Source organism: Rhinoderma darwinii, chromosome 1, assembly GCF_050947455.1.
Source record: "Rhinoderma darwinii isolate aRhiDar2 chromosome 1, aRhiDar2.hap1, whole genome shotgun sequence".
Classification (NCBI taxonomy): domain Eukaryota; kingdom Metazoa; phylum Chordata; class Amphibia; order Anura; family Rhinodermatidae; genus Rhinoderma; species Rhinoderma darwinii.
Window position 1 is genome coordinate 252,750,808 of NC_134687.1, and position 22,048 is coordinate 252,772,855.

General features: G+C 42.6%; 1 protein-coding gene across 1 annotated transcript in view; it reads left to right on the top strand.

Annotated features, from left to right (window-relative positions):
• The first annotated feature begins 17,472 nt into the window (after positions 1–17,472).
• GIPC3 (GIPC PDZ domain containing family member 3) overlaps positions 17,473–22,048 on the top strand; it is a 242,566-nt gene continuing 237,990 nt past the window's right edge. Inside the window, exons 1-2 of the mRNA XM_075850306.1 lie at positions 17,473–17,739; positions 20,069–20,254. Of these exons, the coding sequence (XP_075706421.1) occupies positions 17,473–17,739; positions 20,069–20,254 (453 nt within the window). The remainder of the gene's footprint in view (positions 17,740–20,068; positions 20,255–22,048) is intronic.

Below are 22,048 nucleotides of genomic sequence, written 5' to 3' on the forward strand. Positions count from 1 at the left end.
GGTCTGGTTTCATAATCGCTGTTAGCCATAATCCTCAACATTAAAAGAAAAAAAAAAGTAAATAGTGCGTAATGAATCTATATAATATGAGTTTCACTTTTTGAATTAAATTGTGTGAATTGCTGGGGCCCACCCAAGAGCAGTGAGCCCTGATACTTGGCCTGCTGCTGACGTCTGCCCTGCATATATGGAGAGGAATGTCGGGCTCCACCAGAGTCGGAATCCCCGGGCAGAGAGCTAGTATGGGCTCTGCCCGGGACTCCGGTCCTGGGATAGCTCTTGTAGCTCATATATGGACAGTGACGTCAGGAGCAATGCTGTCAATGGGGTCTTAGAGTAAGGCCTCATGCACATTTCTGTGTGCCGCTGAACAGCCGCTAATGACTGTTCCGTGAATCACGGACCGCACACTGATGGTTTCCGTGTGCAGCCCGTTGTTTCACGGACCAAATCAATGCAAAGGCAGAGATTGTTCTGTCAAAAACGGGCAGGAGTAGGACCTGCACTACTTTTGATGTAACGGCCGCACGGTTCCATTAAAACAACGGAAGTGTGCATTGCCCCATTGAAATGAATGAATGAAAACGGATAGCACCCTGACTTAAGGAACTGAAGTGGGCATGAGGCCTTAGGAGACTCTGGAGCGGGCATGTAAATGTAGTGCCTCCCCCTCAGCAACTGTTCCTCATAGAACCTGTAGCCAGCGACTGACATTGCTGGCTACGGATTCCAACTGACAACAACCTGGGACTGCCGAAGTAAAGGGGATGGAGGAGCAGGAAGAGAGAGAAGAAGACTAGAGCATAGCAGGCGAACGCTTGCAGTAAGGTAAATGTTATACACAGTCGAGTCACATTATTATGTCCACCTCCTACTCTCGGCAGTAATGGGAACTATTGCACTCCAATATGATTCTCAAAATAAGTTTTTTATTAAATCATACAATTGGTAGTAATCCAAAAATGTTTCAGTATAGGCTAGCACATAAATAAAATTTCGTCATGGTCCAGGAAGAAATAGCTCAACATGTAGTTGTAACTTAATCAACGCATAATCCGTTAAATAGGTAGTTACATTAGATCATGAAATTCGTGGACGTGACTCGGGAGTACTCTGAATGTGCAATTATATAACAGCACTCTAGTAGTGTTGTTATAGAGAAGGTAGAACTGTATAACCTAAATGGTGTCAGTAGCAACTGAAACAAATAGAATGCTAGATCCTACTGAATCTAACTGAGACCTTGTAGGGCAATAGAGACTCCTAGTACACATGTACAGAGGGATAGTAGTTGTTAGTATATGAATGTGTCCAGTGTGTTGAGTAGAAAAGAGCATTATAGTGATCCCAGAAGGGCACAGGTGCCCGTACAATAGTAAATAGATAAACCGGGCTAAAAAGGTATATGTGGTATGGACGTCTGTGTTCTCGGCGGCATCTCCCTCCAGGGAGACGCCGGCAGTCACTTCCGGGTTCTGTGACTGTTTCCCGCAGGGCGCCCGCGCACGGCCTTAAAGGGCCAGTACACGTCCAGTTGTTTATAATCCGTAATTAGCCCAAAATGCTGCTGGACTATAAAAGGGGCTCTGCCCACTTGTTCCTTGCCTGAGCGTTATTGTTTACCTAAAATTTGTCTTGCAAATGGTCTCCTAGTGTTCTCCAGTTCCCAGTGTTACCCGTTCCTGCTGCCTGTACCCTATATCCCGTGCCTCTGTGCCATGTACAGTGAAAGTCAAGTCATGTCTTCCGCTGCATCTACTGTGCCATCTACAGTGAAAGTCAAGTTGTGTCTCCGCCACGGTCTGCATTGCCTCAGGTACCCTTTCTGGACTACAGACCTTGTTTTGTACCTAGTTGGCCAGCTGCTATCCCGCTACACGGTACTGCCCAGTGGGTCCACACCCCACGCCGTGACAGTATACATTATATTATAGCTAATTACAGATTACTGTATAGCATTCGCAGGTAGTAGCATACGGCGCTCACGACCTCAGTCACTTGTGAAATGGCGCTAGCCTAGAGGGTTTGTGTGGGCTATTTAAAGCCCGGTCATGTGACCGCTGGTGGTGGTCATGACTTAATTCACGTCCGCATGTGCGAGGCGGGACTGCTAATCCGATCAATATTTGTTGGAGTAAGAGACTGCCTGTCAAGTAACCTGGGTGTTGCTCTGATGTGGGGCTGCATTGCTGTTCAGACACACTCTGGATAGGGCAAGAAAAAGCCCATAAAGTCATGTGGCGGTGGAGACAGAGGAACACTGCAAGACCGTTTTACTAACCCCTGACTGTGAAAATGTACAAATAACAATGGGTAGAACAGATTATAATAGGGTGATAGCAACTATAGGACATACAGTACAAACCTTCTAAAAAAAAACCTTGAATACTTATACTTTTGCCGAATTGTCAGAATGTCTCCTGGCAACTTCCTGACTATATTGTAGGGAGTACGAAACAACGTAGCTCGCTGAGCTACGCTGTTAACGTGAATGCCATAGAACTGAATGGTAGGTGCGGAAACCGCGTAGCTCGCAGGCTACGGTGCTTCCATAACTGCTACTCACTACTATAGGAGAAACGTTAGAAGCGTATCTCAGCGAACTACGTTGTTTTCGTACTCCAGGCCATATAGTCAGGAAGTGGCTGGGGGCAGCTGCAGCAGAAAAAGGTAGAATGGGGTTTAGGGGCCCTGTTCTAGAGATAGGTGCGGGTCCCAGAGGTGGGACCCACATCTATTGGGCATTTATGACATATCCTGTGGATGTGTCATAAATGTCTTTTATGGGAAAACCCGTTTAATGCAAATTGCTACTATAAAAACTGAAGCAGAAAACTTTGTGAAAACCAAAATATGTGTCCGTCTCAATTTTTGGCCATGACTGTACACTGTGATACATTAGTATGGCACTGTATTGGACGAGCGATCGCTGATTCAAATGCCCTGGGAGACTAATAAATAGATAAAAAAATAGTTACACAAAGTTTAGGATTTTCTTCAGTTTCCCAGTACATTAGATGGTACTTTAAATAGTGCAAATAGAAACTTCAACTCCTGCTAAAAATAAGCCTTCACACCACTCCATTGACGGAAAAATTAAAAAGTAATGGCTCTTGGAAGGCGGGTAGTGAAAAATGAAAAAGTAAAAAAATGGCTGTGACTGCAAGGGGTTAATGGTCTGTGGGTTTTGGTGGGCAGCTTTCTCTTATGTCAGGTTTGTTGTTGTGCCATATTTTTTCCATTTTGTTAGAATGGATTTAAAGAGGCTCTGTCACCAGATTTTGCAACCCCTATCTGCTATTGCAGCAGATAGGCGCTGCAATGTAGATTACAGTAACGTTTTTATTTTAAAAAAACGAGCATTTTTGGCCAAGTTATGACCATTTTTGTAGTTATGCAAATGAGGCTTGCAAAAGTCCAAGTGGGTGTGTTTAAAAGTACAAGTCCAAGTGGGTGTGTATTATGTGCGTACATCGGGGCGTTTTTAATACTTTCACTAGCTGGGCGCTCTGATGAGAAGTAACATCCTCTTCTCTTCAGAACGCCCAGCTTGTGACAGTGCAGATTTGTGACGTCACTCACAGGTCCTGCATCGTGACGGCCACATCGGCAGCAGAGGCTACAGTTGATTCTGCAGCAGCATCAGCGTTTGCAGGTAAGTCGATCTTACCTGCAAACGCTGATGCTGCTGCAGAATCAACTGTAGCCTCTGCTGCCGATGTGGCCGTCACGATGCAGGACCTGTGAGTGACGTCACAGATCTGCACTGTCACAAGCTGGGCGTTCTGAAGAGAAGAGGATGTTACTTCTCATCAGAGCGCCCAGCTAGTGAAAGTATTAAAAACGCCCCGATGTACGCACATAATACACACCCACTTGGACTTGTACTTTTAAACACACCCACTTGGACTTTTGCAAGCCTCATTTGCATAATTACAAAAATGGTCATAACTTGGCCAAAAATGCTCGTTTTTTAAAAATAAAAACGTTACTGTAATCTACATTGCAGCGCCTATCTGCTGCAATAGCAGATAGGGGTTGCAAAATCTGGTGACAGAGCCTCTTTAATGGTGCTCTGTGGGATGTTCAATGTTTGGGACATATTTTCTTTTTATAACCCAACCCTGATCTATACATCTCCACAACTTTGTCTATGATCTGTTTGGAGAGCTCATTGGTCTTTATGTTGCTTGCTTAGTGGTGTTCTCAGGGGCCGTTCAGAACAGGTATTTATACTGACATTGTGTGACAGATCATTTAATTCAATTAATTATGTGACTTGTAAAGTTAATTGGTTTGACTAGTCCTTATTTTGTGGTTTCAAATCAAAGTGGGTGAATACAGATGTACTCACAATTTATATTTTATTTTTTTTAATAAATCCTTGCCAACATTTGATGTAACTGTACGTTATGGTCCGCAACATATTTCCGCTATATATTACAGCTAACAATCTGCTGTAATGGCTGGGACTGAAGCTAGCCCTGATTCTTGCCAAATAACCACTTTGATTCTGTGGTTGCTATTGACCGCGGCCTCTAAGTGGATTTTGGCCCATCGTCCCACCCCCGCGATGCCGATGGTTGCTGTGGCAACTAGAGGCCTAACAATGGCATCCAGATATATGGATGTATGGAAGCCTATTAGGCCCTGCCAAAGGCAGAGCCTAATAGTTTCCCGGTCGATGTACATAAGTAGTGCAATATATTATTACAGCGATAAGAGGTATAGGTCTTCAAGTCCATTAACTGGCAAAAAGTAAGTAAAATAAATGTTTTTGGTAATGAAATTAAAAATCACCTTTTTTTTTCCCTTTGTCCAGTCCTTTTATCATTCATAAAAAAAAAAATTAAAGCCTAAATAAGCTATACATAATTAGTATCACCACAACTAGAAGGACCTGAACTATAAAAAATAATAATATGCTATTTATCCTGAATAGTAAACACTGTAAATAAAAACTAAAAAAGCAATGCCATGATTGCTGTTTTTTAGTCACCCTGCCTACCAGAAAATGGAATAAAAAAGTGATCAGAAAGTTGCATGTACCACAAAATGGTATTTACAAAAACGACTACTCGTCCCGCAAAAAATAAGCCCTCGCACATCTCAGTTGACGGAAAAACAAAAAATTATGGCTCTCAGAATATGGAGACCCAAAAACATTTTTCATACTGATTCACAAAATAAAGTTAAAGGCTTTGTAAACCTTTAAACACTTTTGTTTTATTAACCCCTTCCCGCGATTGGGCATGACTGTACGTCCAAATACAAAGTGCTTTCCCGCACAAGGGCGTACAGTCACGCCCTGTAGATGAAGATGGCACAGGAGCTGTGCGCGCTTCAACTTCAGCAGCTGTCATACACAGCTGACATCCCGCTGCGATGGCAGTTACCGCCAATCACAGCCATTTAACCCCTTCAATGCGGCTGTCAATGGCGTCCGCCGCATTGCAGTGGTTGACCGAGGGAGGGGGCTCCCTCTGTCCCCCCCCCCCCCCCGAGCGCCCCAGCGATGGATCGCGGGTGGCTATGGTTGCTATGGCAACCAGGAAGCCGTTGCTAGACTTCCTGGTTGCCCAGGTACGGAAGCCTGTTAGGTCCTGCCCGAGGCATGACGTAATACGCTAACTGTCAGATGAAGAATGACCGTTACAATACACTGCACTACATAAGTAGTGCAGTGTATTGTACCGGGGATTAGAAGACCAGATCTTCAAGTCCCCAGGTCAGTGTAATAAAATAGTAAAAAAAAATGTGAAAGAAAAATAAATAAATAAAAGTTTTTACTAATAAAAACAACAATCGTGCTGTTTCCCTGATCAACTCCTTTATTAGAAAAAAAATTAAAACATGAAAACAACTATACATAATATGTATCGCTGCGTTCAGAACGGCCTGATCTATAAAAATATCACATTATTTTTACCACACGGTGAACACCGTAAATTTTTTTAATAAAAAACAATGACGGCATTTTATTTTTTGGTCATCTTGTCGCAAAAAAAATGTAATAAAAAGTGATCAAAAAGTTGCAAGTAACGCAAAATGGTATCAATGGAAACTACAGTTCGTGACGCATAAAACAAGCCCTCCCGCAGCGATATGAACTAAAAAATAAAAAAGTTATGGCTGTCAGAAAATGGCGACACTAAAACATGATTTTTTTTAGAAAAGAGTATTTTTATTGTGGGAACGTAGTGAAACGTAATAAAAAAATATATCAATTTTGTGCCGCTGTAATCGTATCGCCCCGCAGAATAAAGTTAACATGTTGTTTATACTGCACGGTGAACACTGTAAAAAAAAAAAGAAAAAAAAAGGGCTAGGATTGCTGTTTTTTGGTTTCCTCCTCCCAAAAAATGGTATAAATAGTGATAAAAAAAATCGCAAGTACCCAAAATGGAACCAATAAAAGTTACAGCTCATTCTGCAAAAAACGCGCCCTCACACAGCTCCGTCAACGGAAAAATAACACGTTATGATCCTCAAAGCGCAATGATGCAAAATTATGCTAAATGACGGCCCAGACTCATTTTTAGGTCCAGTAGAATTTCACTAAATACCCCACATCATCATTTGCTGGACCCCACAGGTGGACCCTGTAGATGCAGCGGAGATGAGGAAACTTTAGGGCCTTGTGCTGCTTATAGGGCTAGTGAAGAAGTCAAAGATTAGGCAATACTGGAGCGCAGATATTTTGTATAATACCCAATAAACCCAGTCTGTGCATAAAGAATTGGTTCAAAGCGTACCACACCAATCCATGGATTATTCATTCACCCCATTATTACATCATCCTATTATGGCCTGTTGCACTCCGCCCAGCTTACATATACCCTGATGTACTCTGCACAGGTTACATATACCCTGATGTACTTCGCACAGCTTACATATACCCTGATGTACTCCGCCCAGTTTACATATACCCTGATGTACTCCACCCAGCTTACATATACCCAGATGTACTACGGACAGTTTACATATACCCCACATTATAAGCTAAAACAAGCAAAATCTGTGCTTCAAAAGCCAAATGGTGGTCCAACTGAGCCTGGCAGTGTGGCCAAACAGCAATTTATGACCACATATGGGGTATTACTTTATTCTGGAGAACCCGCTTAGCAATTTAATGGATGTGTGTCTACAGTGGTACAAGCTGGGCACAACACCTTAGGCACTGTGGAAAACGGCAATTTTCAAACTACAACATCTGTTGTTTACTCATTTTTGAAAAAAAACTCGTGTGGGGTCAAAATGCTCACTACACCCCTAGATAAATTCTTTGAGGGATCTAGTTTCCAAAATGGGGTAATTTTTCGGGGGTACCACTGTACTGGTACTTTAGCTCAATGCAACATGGTGTCAAAAAACGAATCTTTTAAAATCTCCACTCCAAATACTAAATGGCACTCCTTCCCTTTAGAGCCTTGCTGTGTGTCCAAATAGCAGTTTATGACCACGTGTGGGGTATTTCCGTACTCTGGAGAAGTTGCTTTACAAGTGTTACCGTGCTTTTTCTCCTTTATTTGATGAGAAAATGAAACCTTTTGACCTAAAGCTACGTCTTAGTGGGAAAAAATGAAATCTTACCTGGGGGGGTCAAAATGCTCACTACTCCCCTAGTTGAATTCCTCTAGGGGTGTAGTTTCCAAAAAGGAGTAACTTTTGGGGGGTTTCCACTGTCCTGATACCTTATGAGCTTTACAAATCGACATGGTGCCGAGAAATCAATCCAGCTAAATGGCGTGCCTTCCCTTCTGAGTCCTGCCGCTTGCCCAAACAGCAGTTTATGACCACATGTTGGGTATTTCCGTACTCTGGAGAAGTTGCTTTACAAATGTTGTGGTGCTTTTCCTCATTTATTTGTTGAAAAAATTAAAAATTCTTAGGTAAAGCTACATCTTAGTGGGAAAATAATGTAATTTTTCATTTTCACTGCCCCATTCTAATGAAATCTATGAAATACCTGTGGGGTCAAAATGCCCACTACCCCCCTAGATGAATTCCTCAAGGGGTGTAGTTTCCCAAATGGAGTCACTTTTGGGGGTTTCCTTTGTTTTTGCACCCCAAGACCTCTTCTAACCTGACATGGTTCCTGAAATATAATTTAAGAAAAGGAAGGCCGAAAAAAACACTAGGTGCTCCTTTGCTTCTGGGGCCTTTGTTTCAGGCCCATAACACACTAGGGCCACATGTGGGATATTTCTAAAAACTGCAGAATCAGGGAAATAAATATTCAGTTGTGTTTCTCTGGTAAAAAAAAAACTCCAGTATTACAATAAAAATGGATTAAAATTACATTTCTGCAAAAAAAATGAAATTTGCACATTTTCTTCCACTTTGCTTTAATTCCTGTGAAACGCATAAAGGGTTAAACTTTCTAAATGCTGGTTTGGATACTTTAAGGGGTGCAGTTTTTAAAATGGTGTGATTTGTGGGGGTTCCTAATATATAAGGCCCTCAAAGCTACTTCAGATCTGAACTCTTCCCTAAAAAAATAGGCTTTTGACATTTTCTTGAAAATGTGAGAAATCGCTGCTAAACCTATAAGCCTTGTAACGTCCTAGAAAAATAAAAGGCTGTTCAAACAATGATACAAACATAAAGTAGACATATGGGAAATGATAACTAGTCACTATTTTGTATGGTATAACTATCTGTCTTACAAGCAGATACATTTGAATTTAGAAAAATTAAAATTTTTGCACATTTTCTCTTAATTTTGGTGTTTTTCACAAAAAATATTGAATTTATCGACCAAATTTTTTCACTAACATAAACTACAATATGTCACGAGTAAACATTCTCAGAATCGCTTGGATAGGTAAAAGCATTCCGGAGTAATTACTACATAAAGTGACACGTCAGATTTAAAAAATGAGACTGCCATTTGGTCCAAAAGTGGCTGCGTCCTAAAGGGGTTAAAAATATTCAATATTATGGTGTTTAACCCCTTAGTGACCACTAATACGCCTTTTTACGTGATTCACTAATGGGCTTTAGGCTAGGCTGACGCCTTTTCACGTCAGCCTAGTCTAAGTCCTGCTGAGCTCCTGCTCCAACGCCCGCGATCGAAGTTTACTTCGATCGCGGCCGTTTAACCCGTTAAATGCCGCCGTCAATAGCGACCGCGGAATTTTACTTTGTTTACAGAGGGAGTGCGCTCCCTCTGTCACCCATCGGCGGCCCGCAAATGCAATCGCGGGTCTCAGATGGGGTGTCATGGCAGCCGGGGGACTGATAAAAGCGCCCAGGTCTGCCCTGGACATATGCCTGTTAGGACGCGCCGGAGGCACGTCCTAACAGATTGCCTGTCAGATTTACACTGACAGGCACTAATGCTCTGGTATACGAAGTATACCAGAGCATTATAGCAGCGATCGGAATATCGCACAGTAAAGTCCCCTAGTGGGACTAATAAAATAAGTCATCAAAGTGAAATAAAGATTATTAATAAAAAGTACAGTAAAAAAATAAATCCATTTTTTTCCATAAAAAGTGGTTTTATTTAGTAAAAGTGTAAAAAAAAAACACATATGTGGTATCGCCGCGACCGTAATGACTCCATTAATAAAGTTAATATGTAATTTAAACCGCAAAGTGAACACCGTAAAAAAAAAACGCAAAAAACTATGGTGAAATTGCAATTTTTTTCCATTGCCCCCCAAAAAAGTCATAATAAAAATGAATCAATAAGTCCCATGTACCCCAAAACAGTACCATTCAAAACTACGTCTTGTCCCGCAGAAAACAAGCCCAAAAAATCACTACATTGATGGAAAAATAAAAAAATTACGGCTCTTGGAAAGCGACGATGCAAAAACAAATAATTTTAGTTCAAAAGTGTTTTTATTGTGCAAAAGTCGTAAAACATAAAAAAACCTCCACATATTTGGTATCGCCGTAATCGTACCGACCTATAGAATAAAGGTAACATGTTATTTACGTCGCATAGTGAACGGCGTCAATTTAAAAACGCATAGAACAATGGCGGAATTTCAGTTTTTTTTTATAATCCCCCCCCAAAAAGGTTAATAAAAGTTAATATAAAAATTATATGTACCCAAAAATGGTGCTATTAAAAAGCACAACTAATCCCGCAAAAAACAAGTCCTCATACAGCTATGTAGATGAAAAAATAAAAACGTTATAGCTCTTTGAATGCGACTATAGAAAAACGAATAAAATAGCTTGGTCATTAAGGCCTAAAATGGGCTGGTCACTAAGGGGTTAATACAACCTTTTAGTTTTGTAAACAGTGGTTGGTCAGGCCACAGTCTAGTGTAAACACTGGTTGGTCAGGCCACAGTCTGGTGTAAGGGTATGTGCACACACACTAATTACGTCCGTAATTGACGGACGTATTTCGGCCGCAAGTACCGTACCGAACACACTGCAGGGAGCCGGGCTCCTAGCATCATACTTATGTACGATGCTAGGAGTCCCTGCTACTCCGTGGAACTGCTGTCCCGTACTGAAAACATGATTACAGTACGGGACAGTTGTCCTGCAGAGAGGCAGGGACTCCTAGCATCGTACATAACTATGATGCTAGGAGCCCGGCTCCCTGCACTGTGTTCGGTCCTGGACTTGCGGCCGAAATACGTCCGTCAATTACGGACGTAATTAGTGTGTGTGCACATACCCTAAATGCTATGGTTGGTCAGACTTTGATTGTGGCATCTACACTAGATCGGTCAGTCTGCAGTCTAGTCTATACTCTGTGGTCAGTCTTTGGTCTAGTGTAAACGATGTGGTTCTGTCAGTCCATAGTGTAGTGTAAATGCAGCGGCGCTCAGTCCACAGTCTAGTGTAATCACTGCAGTAGGTCATTCCACAATCTAGTGTAAATATTGTGGTTGGTCAGACTACAGTCTAGTGTAAACGCTGCGATCGGATAGTGTTCAGTCTAGTGTAATTGATTTGGTTGGTCATCTTAGTCTAGTGTAAACACTGCAGTTCTGTCAGTCCACAGTGTAGTGTAAGTAAATATGAAGGTTGGTCAGTCCGCAGTCTAATGTAAATGCTGTGGCCGGTCAGTCAGTCTAGTGTAAATGCTTTGGTTGGTCATTTTATAGTCTAGTGTAAACTCTGTGGTCGGTCCACAGTCTAGTGCAAACATTGCGGTTGGGCAGTCCTCAGTTTAGTGTATACACTGAGGTTGGTCAGTCTGTGGTCGATCAGTCTATCGTCTAATGTTGATGCTGTGGTTGGTCCACTGGCGTAGCTATAGGGGTCGCAATTGCGACCAGGCCCCGAAGCCAGGGGGGCCCACTGTCCCCCACACCACATCAATAAAATGTTACTATAGTAACTCGGGCCGCAGGCCCCTGTTACTATAGTAGCATACTTTACTTACCTTCCTGGTTCCGGATCACAGCGGAGGTCCTGACGTCAAGCGCTGTGTGCAGCGCATGACGTCACAGCGCTATGCGCCGCGCACAGCATCGAGAGGACAGAACTCCCGCCGCGGTCGAAGAGGAAGGTAAGATTAGCGCTGACTGGCGGGGTCCGACTCCCGGTACCCGCCAATCAGCTGTTTTGAAGGGGCCGCAGCACTCGTACGAGAGCTGCTCCCCTTCATTCCGGTCACTTCATTCCGGTCACACTGTGAATCGGTGTCGGCGATTCACAGTGTGAGCGAGTAGTGAAATGAAGGGGAAGCAGCTCTCGTACGAGTGCTGCGGCCCCTTCAAAACAGCTGATTTGCGGGTCCCGGGAGACACATGAGCTATTGATGGCCTATCCTGTGGATAGGCCATCAATGTTTAGGGACTGCACAACCCCTAAGCCTACGATGTATCAGGCTTAGGGGGCCCATGAGACAGGATCACAGATTGTGTGATCCTGTCTGCTGGGCCCTGTATCTAAGCCAATCACATGGTAGGCTTAGATACATGGCCCATGTGTGATCCTGTCTGCTGGGCCCTATATAAGCCTACCATACTGTAGGCTTAGATACAGGGCCCATGTGTGATCCTGTCTGATGGGCCCTGTATATAAGCCTACCACACTGTAGGTTTAGATACAGGGTCCAGCAGACAGTAATCTTATACTGTATAAGATTACTGTCTGCTGAACCCTGTATCTAAGGCTCCCACAGAAAGTATCACACATGGGCCCTGTATCTAAGCCTAACACATGTTACGAATCGTTTTTTTTGTGTGTTTTCTTACAGGCTCGGTCGTTGGACTACGGCGGATTCCAGGACTACTTCGATGACTGCTTTTTTTTAATTATCAATAAAATAGTTAATGAGGGTTGTGTGTTTTTTTTTTTTATTTCAATAAAATATTTTTTCTATGTCTTTGTGTTTTTTTTTTTAAACTATATTACTACCGCCTTAGTAATGGCCGCCGGCTGATTGACAGCATCCATTGCTAAGGCGGTGCTTAGTGTAAACCGGTGCAGAGGCTAACACTAACCCCCATTATTACCCCGGTACCAACCTCCACCAGGGGTGCTGGGAAGAGCCGGGTACGATCCAGTACCTGACCATCTGTAGTGATGGTCGGCTACTGGGGCGGCCGCAGGCTGGTAGTATCAGGAGGGGAAAGGCCAGATACAGTGGCCCTTCCCACCCTGGTAATGCTAGGCTGCTGTTGCTTTATTGTATCTGGCTGGTTATGAAAAATGGGGGGGACCCCACGTCATTTAAAAAAAATATATATAAAAAATAATTGGAAAGAACGAGGTCGGGTCCCCCCCCAATTTTCATAACCAGCCAGATACAACACAGCAGGCAGCATTACCAGGGTGGGAAGGGCCACTGTTTTTGGCCTTCCCCAGCCTAATACTACCAGCTTGCTACCACCCCGGTGCCTGCCCGTCATTAGAGATGGTCAAGTACTGGTTCGTACCCGGCTCTTCCCAGCACCCCTGGTGGCGGTGGGTACCGGGGTAATAATGGGGGTTAGTGCTAGCCTCTGCACCTGCTAACATTAAGCCCCGCCTTAGTAATGGAGGTTGTCAGTCAGCCAGCGGCTATTACTAAGGCGGGGATAATAAAGTTTAAAAAGATACAAGAACATAGAAAAAATATTTTATTGAAATAAAAAAACACAACCCTCATTAACCATTTTATTGAGAATAAAAAAACGCTGTCATTGAAGTCCTCGAATCCGAAGTCCAACAACCGAACCTGTAAAAAAACACAAACACACAAAAATAATCAGTAACACATAAAGAAGCACAATTATTATTCTTACCTTTCCTGGGTCCGACGCTGGAGCCGCAATGTCAGCGAGCTGAGCCCTGTATCTAATCCTATCATGTGTGATACTGTATGCTGAGCCACTGTATCCAATACTATCATGTGTGATACTGTCTGCTGTGCCCTGTATCTAATCGTATCATGTGTGATACTGTCTGCTCAGCCACTATCTAATCCTATCATGTGTGATACGGTCTGCTCAGCCACTGTATCTAAGCCTATCATGTGTGATACTGTCTGCTGAGCCAATGTATCTAATCCTATCATGTGTGATACTGTCTGCTGGGCCACTGCATCTAATCCTATCATGTATGACACTGTCTGCTCAGCCACTGTATCTAATCCTATTATGTGTGATACTGTCTGCTCAGCCACTGTATCTAATCCTATCATGTGTGATACTGTCTGCTGAGTAAATGTATCTAATCCTCATGTGTGATACTGTCTGCTGAGCCAATGTATCTAATCCTATCCACAGTTTATAGGGTCGTAGTGCTATAGATATGCTATGCTGTCTCCTATACTCACATTTTTTTGGGGGCGGACACATATGTATTGGGGCTATTTCTCCTGACGTTTTAAGCCCTGAGGGTATGTTCACACGGCAGCGCCCATTACGGCTGAAATTACGGTGCTGGTTTCAGGAGAAAACAGCACCGTAATTTCAGCCGTAAAGGCATGTGCAGGCGTCTTTCGCTGCGTCCATTACGGACATAATTGGAGCTGTTTTTCCATGGAAAACGGCTCCATTTACGTCTGAAGAAGTGACAGGCACTTCTTTGACGTGGGCATCTTTTTTACGCGCCGCCTTTCGACAGCGGCGCGTAAAAAAAATGACCGTCGGTACAGAATATCGTAATACCCATTCAAATGAATGGGCAGATGTTTGCCAACGCTTTTGAGCCGCATTTTCGGACGTAATTCAATGCTAAAACGCCCAAATTACGTCCGTAAATAGGGTGTGTGAACCCTGCCTTTGTGACGCCCCGGCTGCTAGTGCTGCATTGTTGGGTCACTTAGGAGACCCAGCAATGCAGCTGAAAGCTGCGGACCGTCGGCCATGAGGACTTTCCTGGGGGGGGGCCAATAAGAACTTTTGCATCGGGGCCCATGAGCCTTTAGCTACGCCCCTGGGTTGGTCAGTGCACTGTGTAGTGTAAATGCTGTGGTTGTTAAAGAGGCTCTGTCACCAGATTATAAGTGCTCTATCTCCTACATAATCTGATTGGCGCTGTAATGTAGATAACAGCAGTGGTTTTTATTTTGAAAAACTATCATTTTTTAGCAAGTTATGAGCTAGTTTAGATTTATGCTAATGAGTTTCTCAATGGACAACTGGGCGTGTTTTTACTTTTTACCAACAGGGTGTTGTACAGAGGAGTGTATGATGCTGACTAATCAGTGACCAATCAGTGTCCAACACTTCTCATTGTTCCAGCCCAGCTTCTTTCACTGCACAATCACACTGTGCTGTGGATCATGCTGGGCTGGAACAATGAGAAGTGTAGGACACTGATTAGTCACTGATTGGTCAGCGTCATACACTCCTCTGTACAACACCCTGTTGGTAAAAAGTAAAAACTCGCCCAAATGTCCATTGAGAAACTCATTAGCATAAATCTAAACTAGCTCATAACTTGCTCAAAAATGATCGTTTTTCAAAATAAAAACCACTTCTGTTATCTACATTACAGCGCCAATCAGATTATGTAGGAGATAGGGCATTTATAATCTGGTGACAGAGCCTCTTTAAATCCATAGTCTAGTGTAAGAGTTGAGATTGGTAAATCCACAATCTGGTGTAAATGCTTTGCTCTGTCAGTCTACTGTAATCATTGGCCTCTGTCACTCTACGGTCTAGTGGGAACGTTGTGGTTGGAGAGTCCGCATTCTAGTGTAAATGCTGCAATTGGTGAGGCCACAGTCAGGTGTAAACATTGCGGTCGGAGAGTTCACAGTGTAGTATAATTGCTTTCTCTATTTTTACATATAATAATGTGGATTGTTAATTTGGCAAGCAATAAATATAATTTGGCTCCTATCATTTTAGATTTAGGAGCCCAAGGTGCGCAAGTGTTTTTTGTATTTTTAGCTTAGAGTCCTACTGTGAAGGAAATAAGTATTTGATCCCTTGCTGATTTTGTAAGTTTGCCCACTGTCAAAGACATGAACAGTCTAGAATTTTTAGGCTAGGTTAATTTTACCAGTGAGAGATAGATTATATAAAGAAAAAAAAAGAAAATCACTTTGTCAAAATTATATATATTTATTTGCATTGTGCACAGAGAAATAAGTATTTGATCCCCTACCAACCATTAAGAGTTCAGCCTCCTCCAGACCAGTTACACGCTCCAAATCAACTTGGTGCCTGCATTAAAGACAGCTGTCTTAAATGGTCACCTGTATAAAAGACTCCTGTCCACAGACTCAATTAATCAGTCTGACTCTAACCTCTACAACATGGGCAAGACCAAAGAGCTTTCTAAGGATGTCAGGGACAAGATCATAGACCTGCACAAGGCTGGAATGGGCTACATAACCATAAGTAAGACGCTGGGTGAGAAGGAGACAACTGTTGGTGCAATAGTAAGAAAATGGAAGACATACCAAATGACTGTCAATCGACATCGATCTGGGGCTCCATGCAAAATCTCACCTCGTGGGGTAGCCTTGATCCTGAGGAAGGTGAGAGCTCAGCCGAAAACTACACGGGGGAACTTGTTAATGATCTCAAGGCAGCTGGGACCACAGTCACCAAGAAAACCATTGGTAACACATTACGCCGTAATGGATTAAAATCCTGCAGTGCCCGCAAGGTCCCCCTGCTCAAGAAGGCACATGTACAGGATCGTCTGAAGTTTGCAAATGAACATCTGGATGATTCTGAGAGTGATTGGGAGAAGGTGCTGTGGTCAGATGAGACTAAAATTGAGCTCTTTGGCATTAACTCAACTCGCCGTGTTTGGAGGAAGAGAAATGCTGCCTATGACCCAAAGAACACCGTCCCCACTGTCAAGCATGGAGGTGGAAACATTATGTTTTGGGGGTGTTTCTCTGCTAAGGGCACAGGACTACTTCACCGCATCAATGGGAGAATGGATGGAGCCATATACCGTCAAATCCTGAGTGACAACCTCCTTTCCTCCACCAGGACATTAAAAATGGCTCGTGGCTGGGTCTTCCAGCACGACAATGACCCAAAACATACAGCCAAGGCAACAAAGGAGTGGCTAAAAAAGAAGCACATTAAGGTCATGGAGTGGCCTAGCCAGTCTCCAGACCTTAATCCCATCGAAAACTTATGGAGGGAGCTGAAGATCCGAGTTGCCAAGCGACAGCCTCGAAATCTTAATGATTTACAGATGATGTGCAAAGAGGAGTGGGCCAAAATTCCATCTAACATGTGTGCAAACCTCATCATCAACTACAAAAAACGTCTGACTGCTGTGCTTGCCAACAAGGGTTTTGCCACCAAGTATTAAGTCTTATTTGCCAAAGGGATCAAATACTTATTTCTCTGTGCACAATGCAAATAAATATATGTAATTTTGACAATGTGATTTTCTTTTTTTTTTTTATATATATAATCTATCTCTCACTGGTAAAATTAACCTAGCCTAAAAATTCTAGACTGTTCATGACTTTGACTGTGGGCAAACTTACAAAATCAGCAAGGGATCAAATACTTATTTCCTTCACTGTAAATATGAGTACTTTTCTTTTCACCACAGGAAATAGGGAAATTTTGTTCTATTTCACCATACACACGGCATAGTTCCTTTTGTAAAATAATCCATCAAAATATATGAAATACTGATCATCCTTTGTGCTACCTACACTGCAATCTTGTATTTCACAGACGCAAATACTCTATTATATACAATATATGGCACACCTTGTATCCTCGTTTGAACGAGATAATTGGAGTTTGTCTAATTGATAATAAGGTGACATGTCTCTAGAGAGAGCATTTTCCATGAACATCTCCAGCTATCCCTCAGTGTTCTCTTATCCCATGAGTGTAATGCCGACAGAGCTGTGATGAACCACCTGAGCTGTGGGATTAAATTACTGTTCTTTATACTCAGCAAGGGTTTGTTTTACAAGGTGTACACTCGGAGCAACCAAGCATCAATTATTTATCTGTCCCATGCTATCTATGTCATTGTGCCCCTAGCACGCCTTTTTGGCAAAAAGGAGATACTGCGCAGATCAGACGAGAGCAAAAAAAGAAGACCTAACTGGAAACTGAATTCATGGAGAACGGAGTGGACCCTGAACAGAAAGAATGCTGTGCCCCGAGAGAAACCACACACACGTCTAAGGAAACTAGACAAAATGTGCCAGCTGATTCAACACAGGGCAACGCAGCACCTCCTCCTCCTCCACCAAGAGTTAGACCAAGGCTGATTTTCCATACTCAGCTGGCTCATGGCAGCCCAACTGGAAAAATCGAGGGCTTCACCAACGTCAAGGAACTTTATGCCAAAATTGCAGAAGTGTTCAATATTTCTCCAACAGAGGTGAGTTTTTTTTTACGTTTTTAAAAACTCTCTTACATTCAAGGATGTTTTGCAGGAAACAAATTAGCAGACATTTATACTCATAAGGGGTATACAGTATGACAGTATGTTAAGCATGAATTAATTTACATTTCTGTAATGCTTTAGATTACTATATTGCTTTAACCCTTACATTTTCAACACATTTAGATGGCTCTTCTTTCCTTCTTTCTATTGTTTGTTTGTTTGTTTGTTTGTTTGTTTAATTGTTGCATTGACTTGTATGTAGTTTTGAATCTAAACAGAGCAAAGGAGAATTTTCGTGCTTTATAAATTAATAAGAATAATTACATGCAGGTCTCTTGGTATAATCTGAGTGGAAAGCTGAAAGGTTATATACAGCTGTGCAAACAATTTTTTTTGTGCGATCAAGAATAGAAAGCACACCGCAATGGTTGCGCTTTTAAGGATACATACTGTAAAGGATCTGCCAGGCACAGCTTCTGTGTCAACGCCCATAGGTAATCAGTCTGCACCTGCTTCTATGTCTGTGAGACTGACTCCATCTTCCGCCACTCAGGATGGCAGGCTTAGGAGTGGGAGAGCCTATCACAGCCTGGTCAGACGGAGCTAGCTTCCGCCCTCTGTCTATTTATACCTGCCTTTCCTGTTCCTCCTTGCTTGTGATTCTTCTCGTTTGGTTTCCTGGCCCTGCTGCAGCTTCTTGAACTATTTGTCCCTGCTTCATATCGAGAGTGGCGGAAGATGGAGTCAGTCTCAGACATAGAAGCAGGTGCAGACTGATTACCTATGGGCGTTGACACAGAAGCTGTGCCTGGCAGATCCTTTACACATACAGTGTATAAATTAATAGACAATGCAGTTTTACCACATTTCTTGTAACATTAAAGATTTTGTAAGGCACATATTGTGGTCAGTGCTGCCATTAGGGGCAGTAGAGATGTTACTACCCTCAGTAGCTTTCTTTCTGTTCTCTCCCTACCATTGAAGTAGGTGAATGTTGAATTCTGCTTGAAGCCACCACTAGGATTATTTCTCATCATATGTATTTATACAGTTAGAAATGAATTTTATCGAAGCTGCATAAATCTGTGTGTATTGAGCTCCCCTAGTGTAGCCTACAGGCAGCCAACTTTTTATCATTTGGCTGAGGGAAGAAATTGAGTTGGACCTCTGGCCCCTATGAAGATATTGTATTGAAAGTATTCAGTGTAAATAAAATTACATTATAATAAGACTTTAAAGTGTTAGTACACTACTAAACTACTGTTGACCAATCCACCGGAGAGGTAATCAGTATATCATCCGTGCGGGTCCGACACTTGGGCCTGCACCCTTAAGCTGCTCCGGCTATCGCCGGTTACCTGATGTTATGGCCCATTATGCCATGTACGCCGTGTATACCATAGCGGCCGTGCTGCCGAACTGCAGCTCTTCTCCTATTCACTTGAATAGGAGCAGAGCTGCAGTACGGCAGCTCGCCGCTATTCGGTGGCCGGAGCCAACTGCTTTTGGCATGTACGTACAGTGCTTGGAGGCAGCCAGAGCGGCTTAACTGTGCGGGTCCGGATGTTGGACCCCCACAGATCATGTACCGGTGGATAGGTCATCAGTTGTCCAGTAGTGGACAACCCCTTTAAGCCCTTTACTGTTGTAGACCATTATAAATAATACCATATGCCCCTTTATCATCCTAAACACCAGGAAGCTCCCCTGATGTCTTAATGCAGTCATACCAGTTTTCTGGTGTACTTGCATCTAAAAACATGCTATTTGACACATGGACCATATTTATCACTTTTTTTAACTTTTGAGAGATTATTGTTTCTTAAAGGGGAAGTGACTTGCAAGTCGCAATCCATGCAACTGATTTGAGTTTTCTGTTGCTTTTCTGTTAAATAGCACTGTATTGATATTCTTTAGTGGGTGTGCAACATGTTAATTAAGACGCCACACGCTGCGCTTTTTAACATGTGGCACATATATGGTAAGAGTTGGAAGAAGGAAATGGGGAGGTGGTAATTATGTTCATTATGCTGCAATTCTCTCTATGGTACCGCACATCAGCAGTGTGAAGGAGTTGAATGGGGCAGCAGTTAAACATGTGTACTGATGCTTCATACAGTTTTAAGATATATATATTTGGAAACCGTAGAGGCAATGGAGGGGACTGAGGGATAATCCCTTGAACATCAGGTCACTGCTCTCGTATTTATTAAAATGCTTTGTGTGAACATTACATGCAATACTGATTTCCGGTAAGTATACTGTATAATGTACAAAATATCCCTAACCTACATATATAAGTGGTATACTTTCTCTTGCCTAGATTTTGTTCTGCACATTGAATACACACAAAGTGGACATGCAGAAGCTTCTTGGTGGTCAGATTGGTCTGGAAGATTTCATCTTTGCACATGTTAGAGGAGAAACCGAAGAAGTAGAGATCATCAAAACAGAAGATGCGTTGGGCCTCACAATCACTGATAATGGAGCTGGATATGCATTTATAAAGGTGCATTTTTGGAGTTTGAGTTTTTAATGAAAGATAAAGAAACTGGTGAATTAATAGTAATAAAGAGGTCCTGTAATCCCCATAGGTAAACAGGGTAATCTCCTAGCTCATGTATATTGCAGAGCAGGATGTGCAATTTGGAATGCAGAATTGTAAGTTAGTAGAGGGAATCCTCTGTCCAAGCTCCTCATCTCTTGGGCAGAGTGGTGAGCAGTAACCAGGAACGTCTCTTACACTGGGGGACCTGTTCGGTCCATGCATTACACAGACAAACAATTAATTTGAATGGGCAATTTGTAAAGCTTAATTTCCCCTGTGGTGGCGCTGCAGGGAAATTGAACACTTAATGTAAGGTTTATTCACAGTTTATATGGTTCAGAGTAGTTTCCCCTGGGAAAACTGTCACTAATATTTCACTAAATAAATACCCACATGGGGATTTTTGTACTTCAATATTAAATTTATATAAAGCTTTAAAAAAATCCATTATCAATGTATTGATATATTTGTTTCATTCCGTTACATCGACACAAAATGTACACAATAGGTCTGTCTGAATAACCTAATAACCGGAAACATGTGATGTTTATTTTTGTATTTATATGTGTTTTTAAATAAAAAAAATAGTTTTTTTAGAAGATTTTTTAAAATAAATATTTATTCATAGTTTAGTATTATTTGCTGTCAATCCCGGTATTTCTCTATATTTGATACTTGATATAGAGAGAGACCTGTTTGATTTTGTGCTTTACCCTGAGATATCTCTTCCTCTATGATAGTCTAGGACTGCCTGTCATAGCTTGATGGCCAAAATCTAATAGGTGCACCTAATAGAGCTATATCCAGTGGCGTAACTACCGCCGTAGCAGCAGTAGCGGCTGCTACGGGGCCCGCGGCATGAGGGGGCCCGTGTCGCCCGCCGGCACGGGCCCCCACCATGGCCGGAGGCTCCGCTAGCAGCCGCTAAGGCTGCTACAGCGGGACGCCTCTGAACACTACGGCAGAGCAGGGAGGTATCTCCCCGCTCTGCCATTAACTGGTTCCCGACCGCTGGCTGTATTTTTACGGCCAGCGGTCAGGGTCCTTAAAACCCGAGCCATAGACTCTCTATGGCTCGGGTTTTAACTTGCTGCCCGCGCGATCGGGCAGCTGAATGTCGGGTCTCCGGCTGTCAGTGACTGCCGGGGACCCTGAGGAGAGGATAGAAGCAGCTTTCGCTGCTTCTGTCTTCTCTGATCACTTGTACACAGCGCTGAATGCGCGCTGTGTACAGGAATAGAGACAGCAGCGGCGCTGTCTCTATTCCTCCCGGTGATCATGTGACTGGTCACATGATCGCCGGGTGCCGTTAGTGGCAGGCTGCTGCTGGGTCTTATTAGACCCAGCACAGCCCTATTAGTGACAATCGTCACTATGAGAGGGCTGATTTCCCGTGTAACTGGGGCTGCTGTGCAGCTCCAGTTACAGTGGAAAAACATGGTGTAAAAGAAAGAAAAAAAATAATAAAGTAAAGTGCAAAAAAAATGTAAATAATAAATACACATAAAATACCCACCCCAAAAAAAAAACGTTCCCCCCCCCCCCGCCAATCATTGTTGTAACGCTAGCGTTGACCCAATTACCCTAATATAGACATGTAATATATTAAAATTTACGGTAGACAATGACGATCACAAATAAAAGGTCTATTTTAGGGTAAAACTATGTTATTACCAAAAAAAAAATAGCTGAAATGTAAAAAAGCTTATTTTTTTATTATTATTTTCAAACTTTATGAATAAAAATTCTTAAATA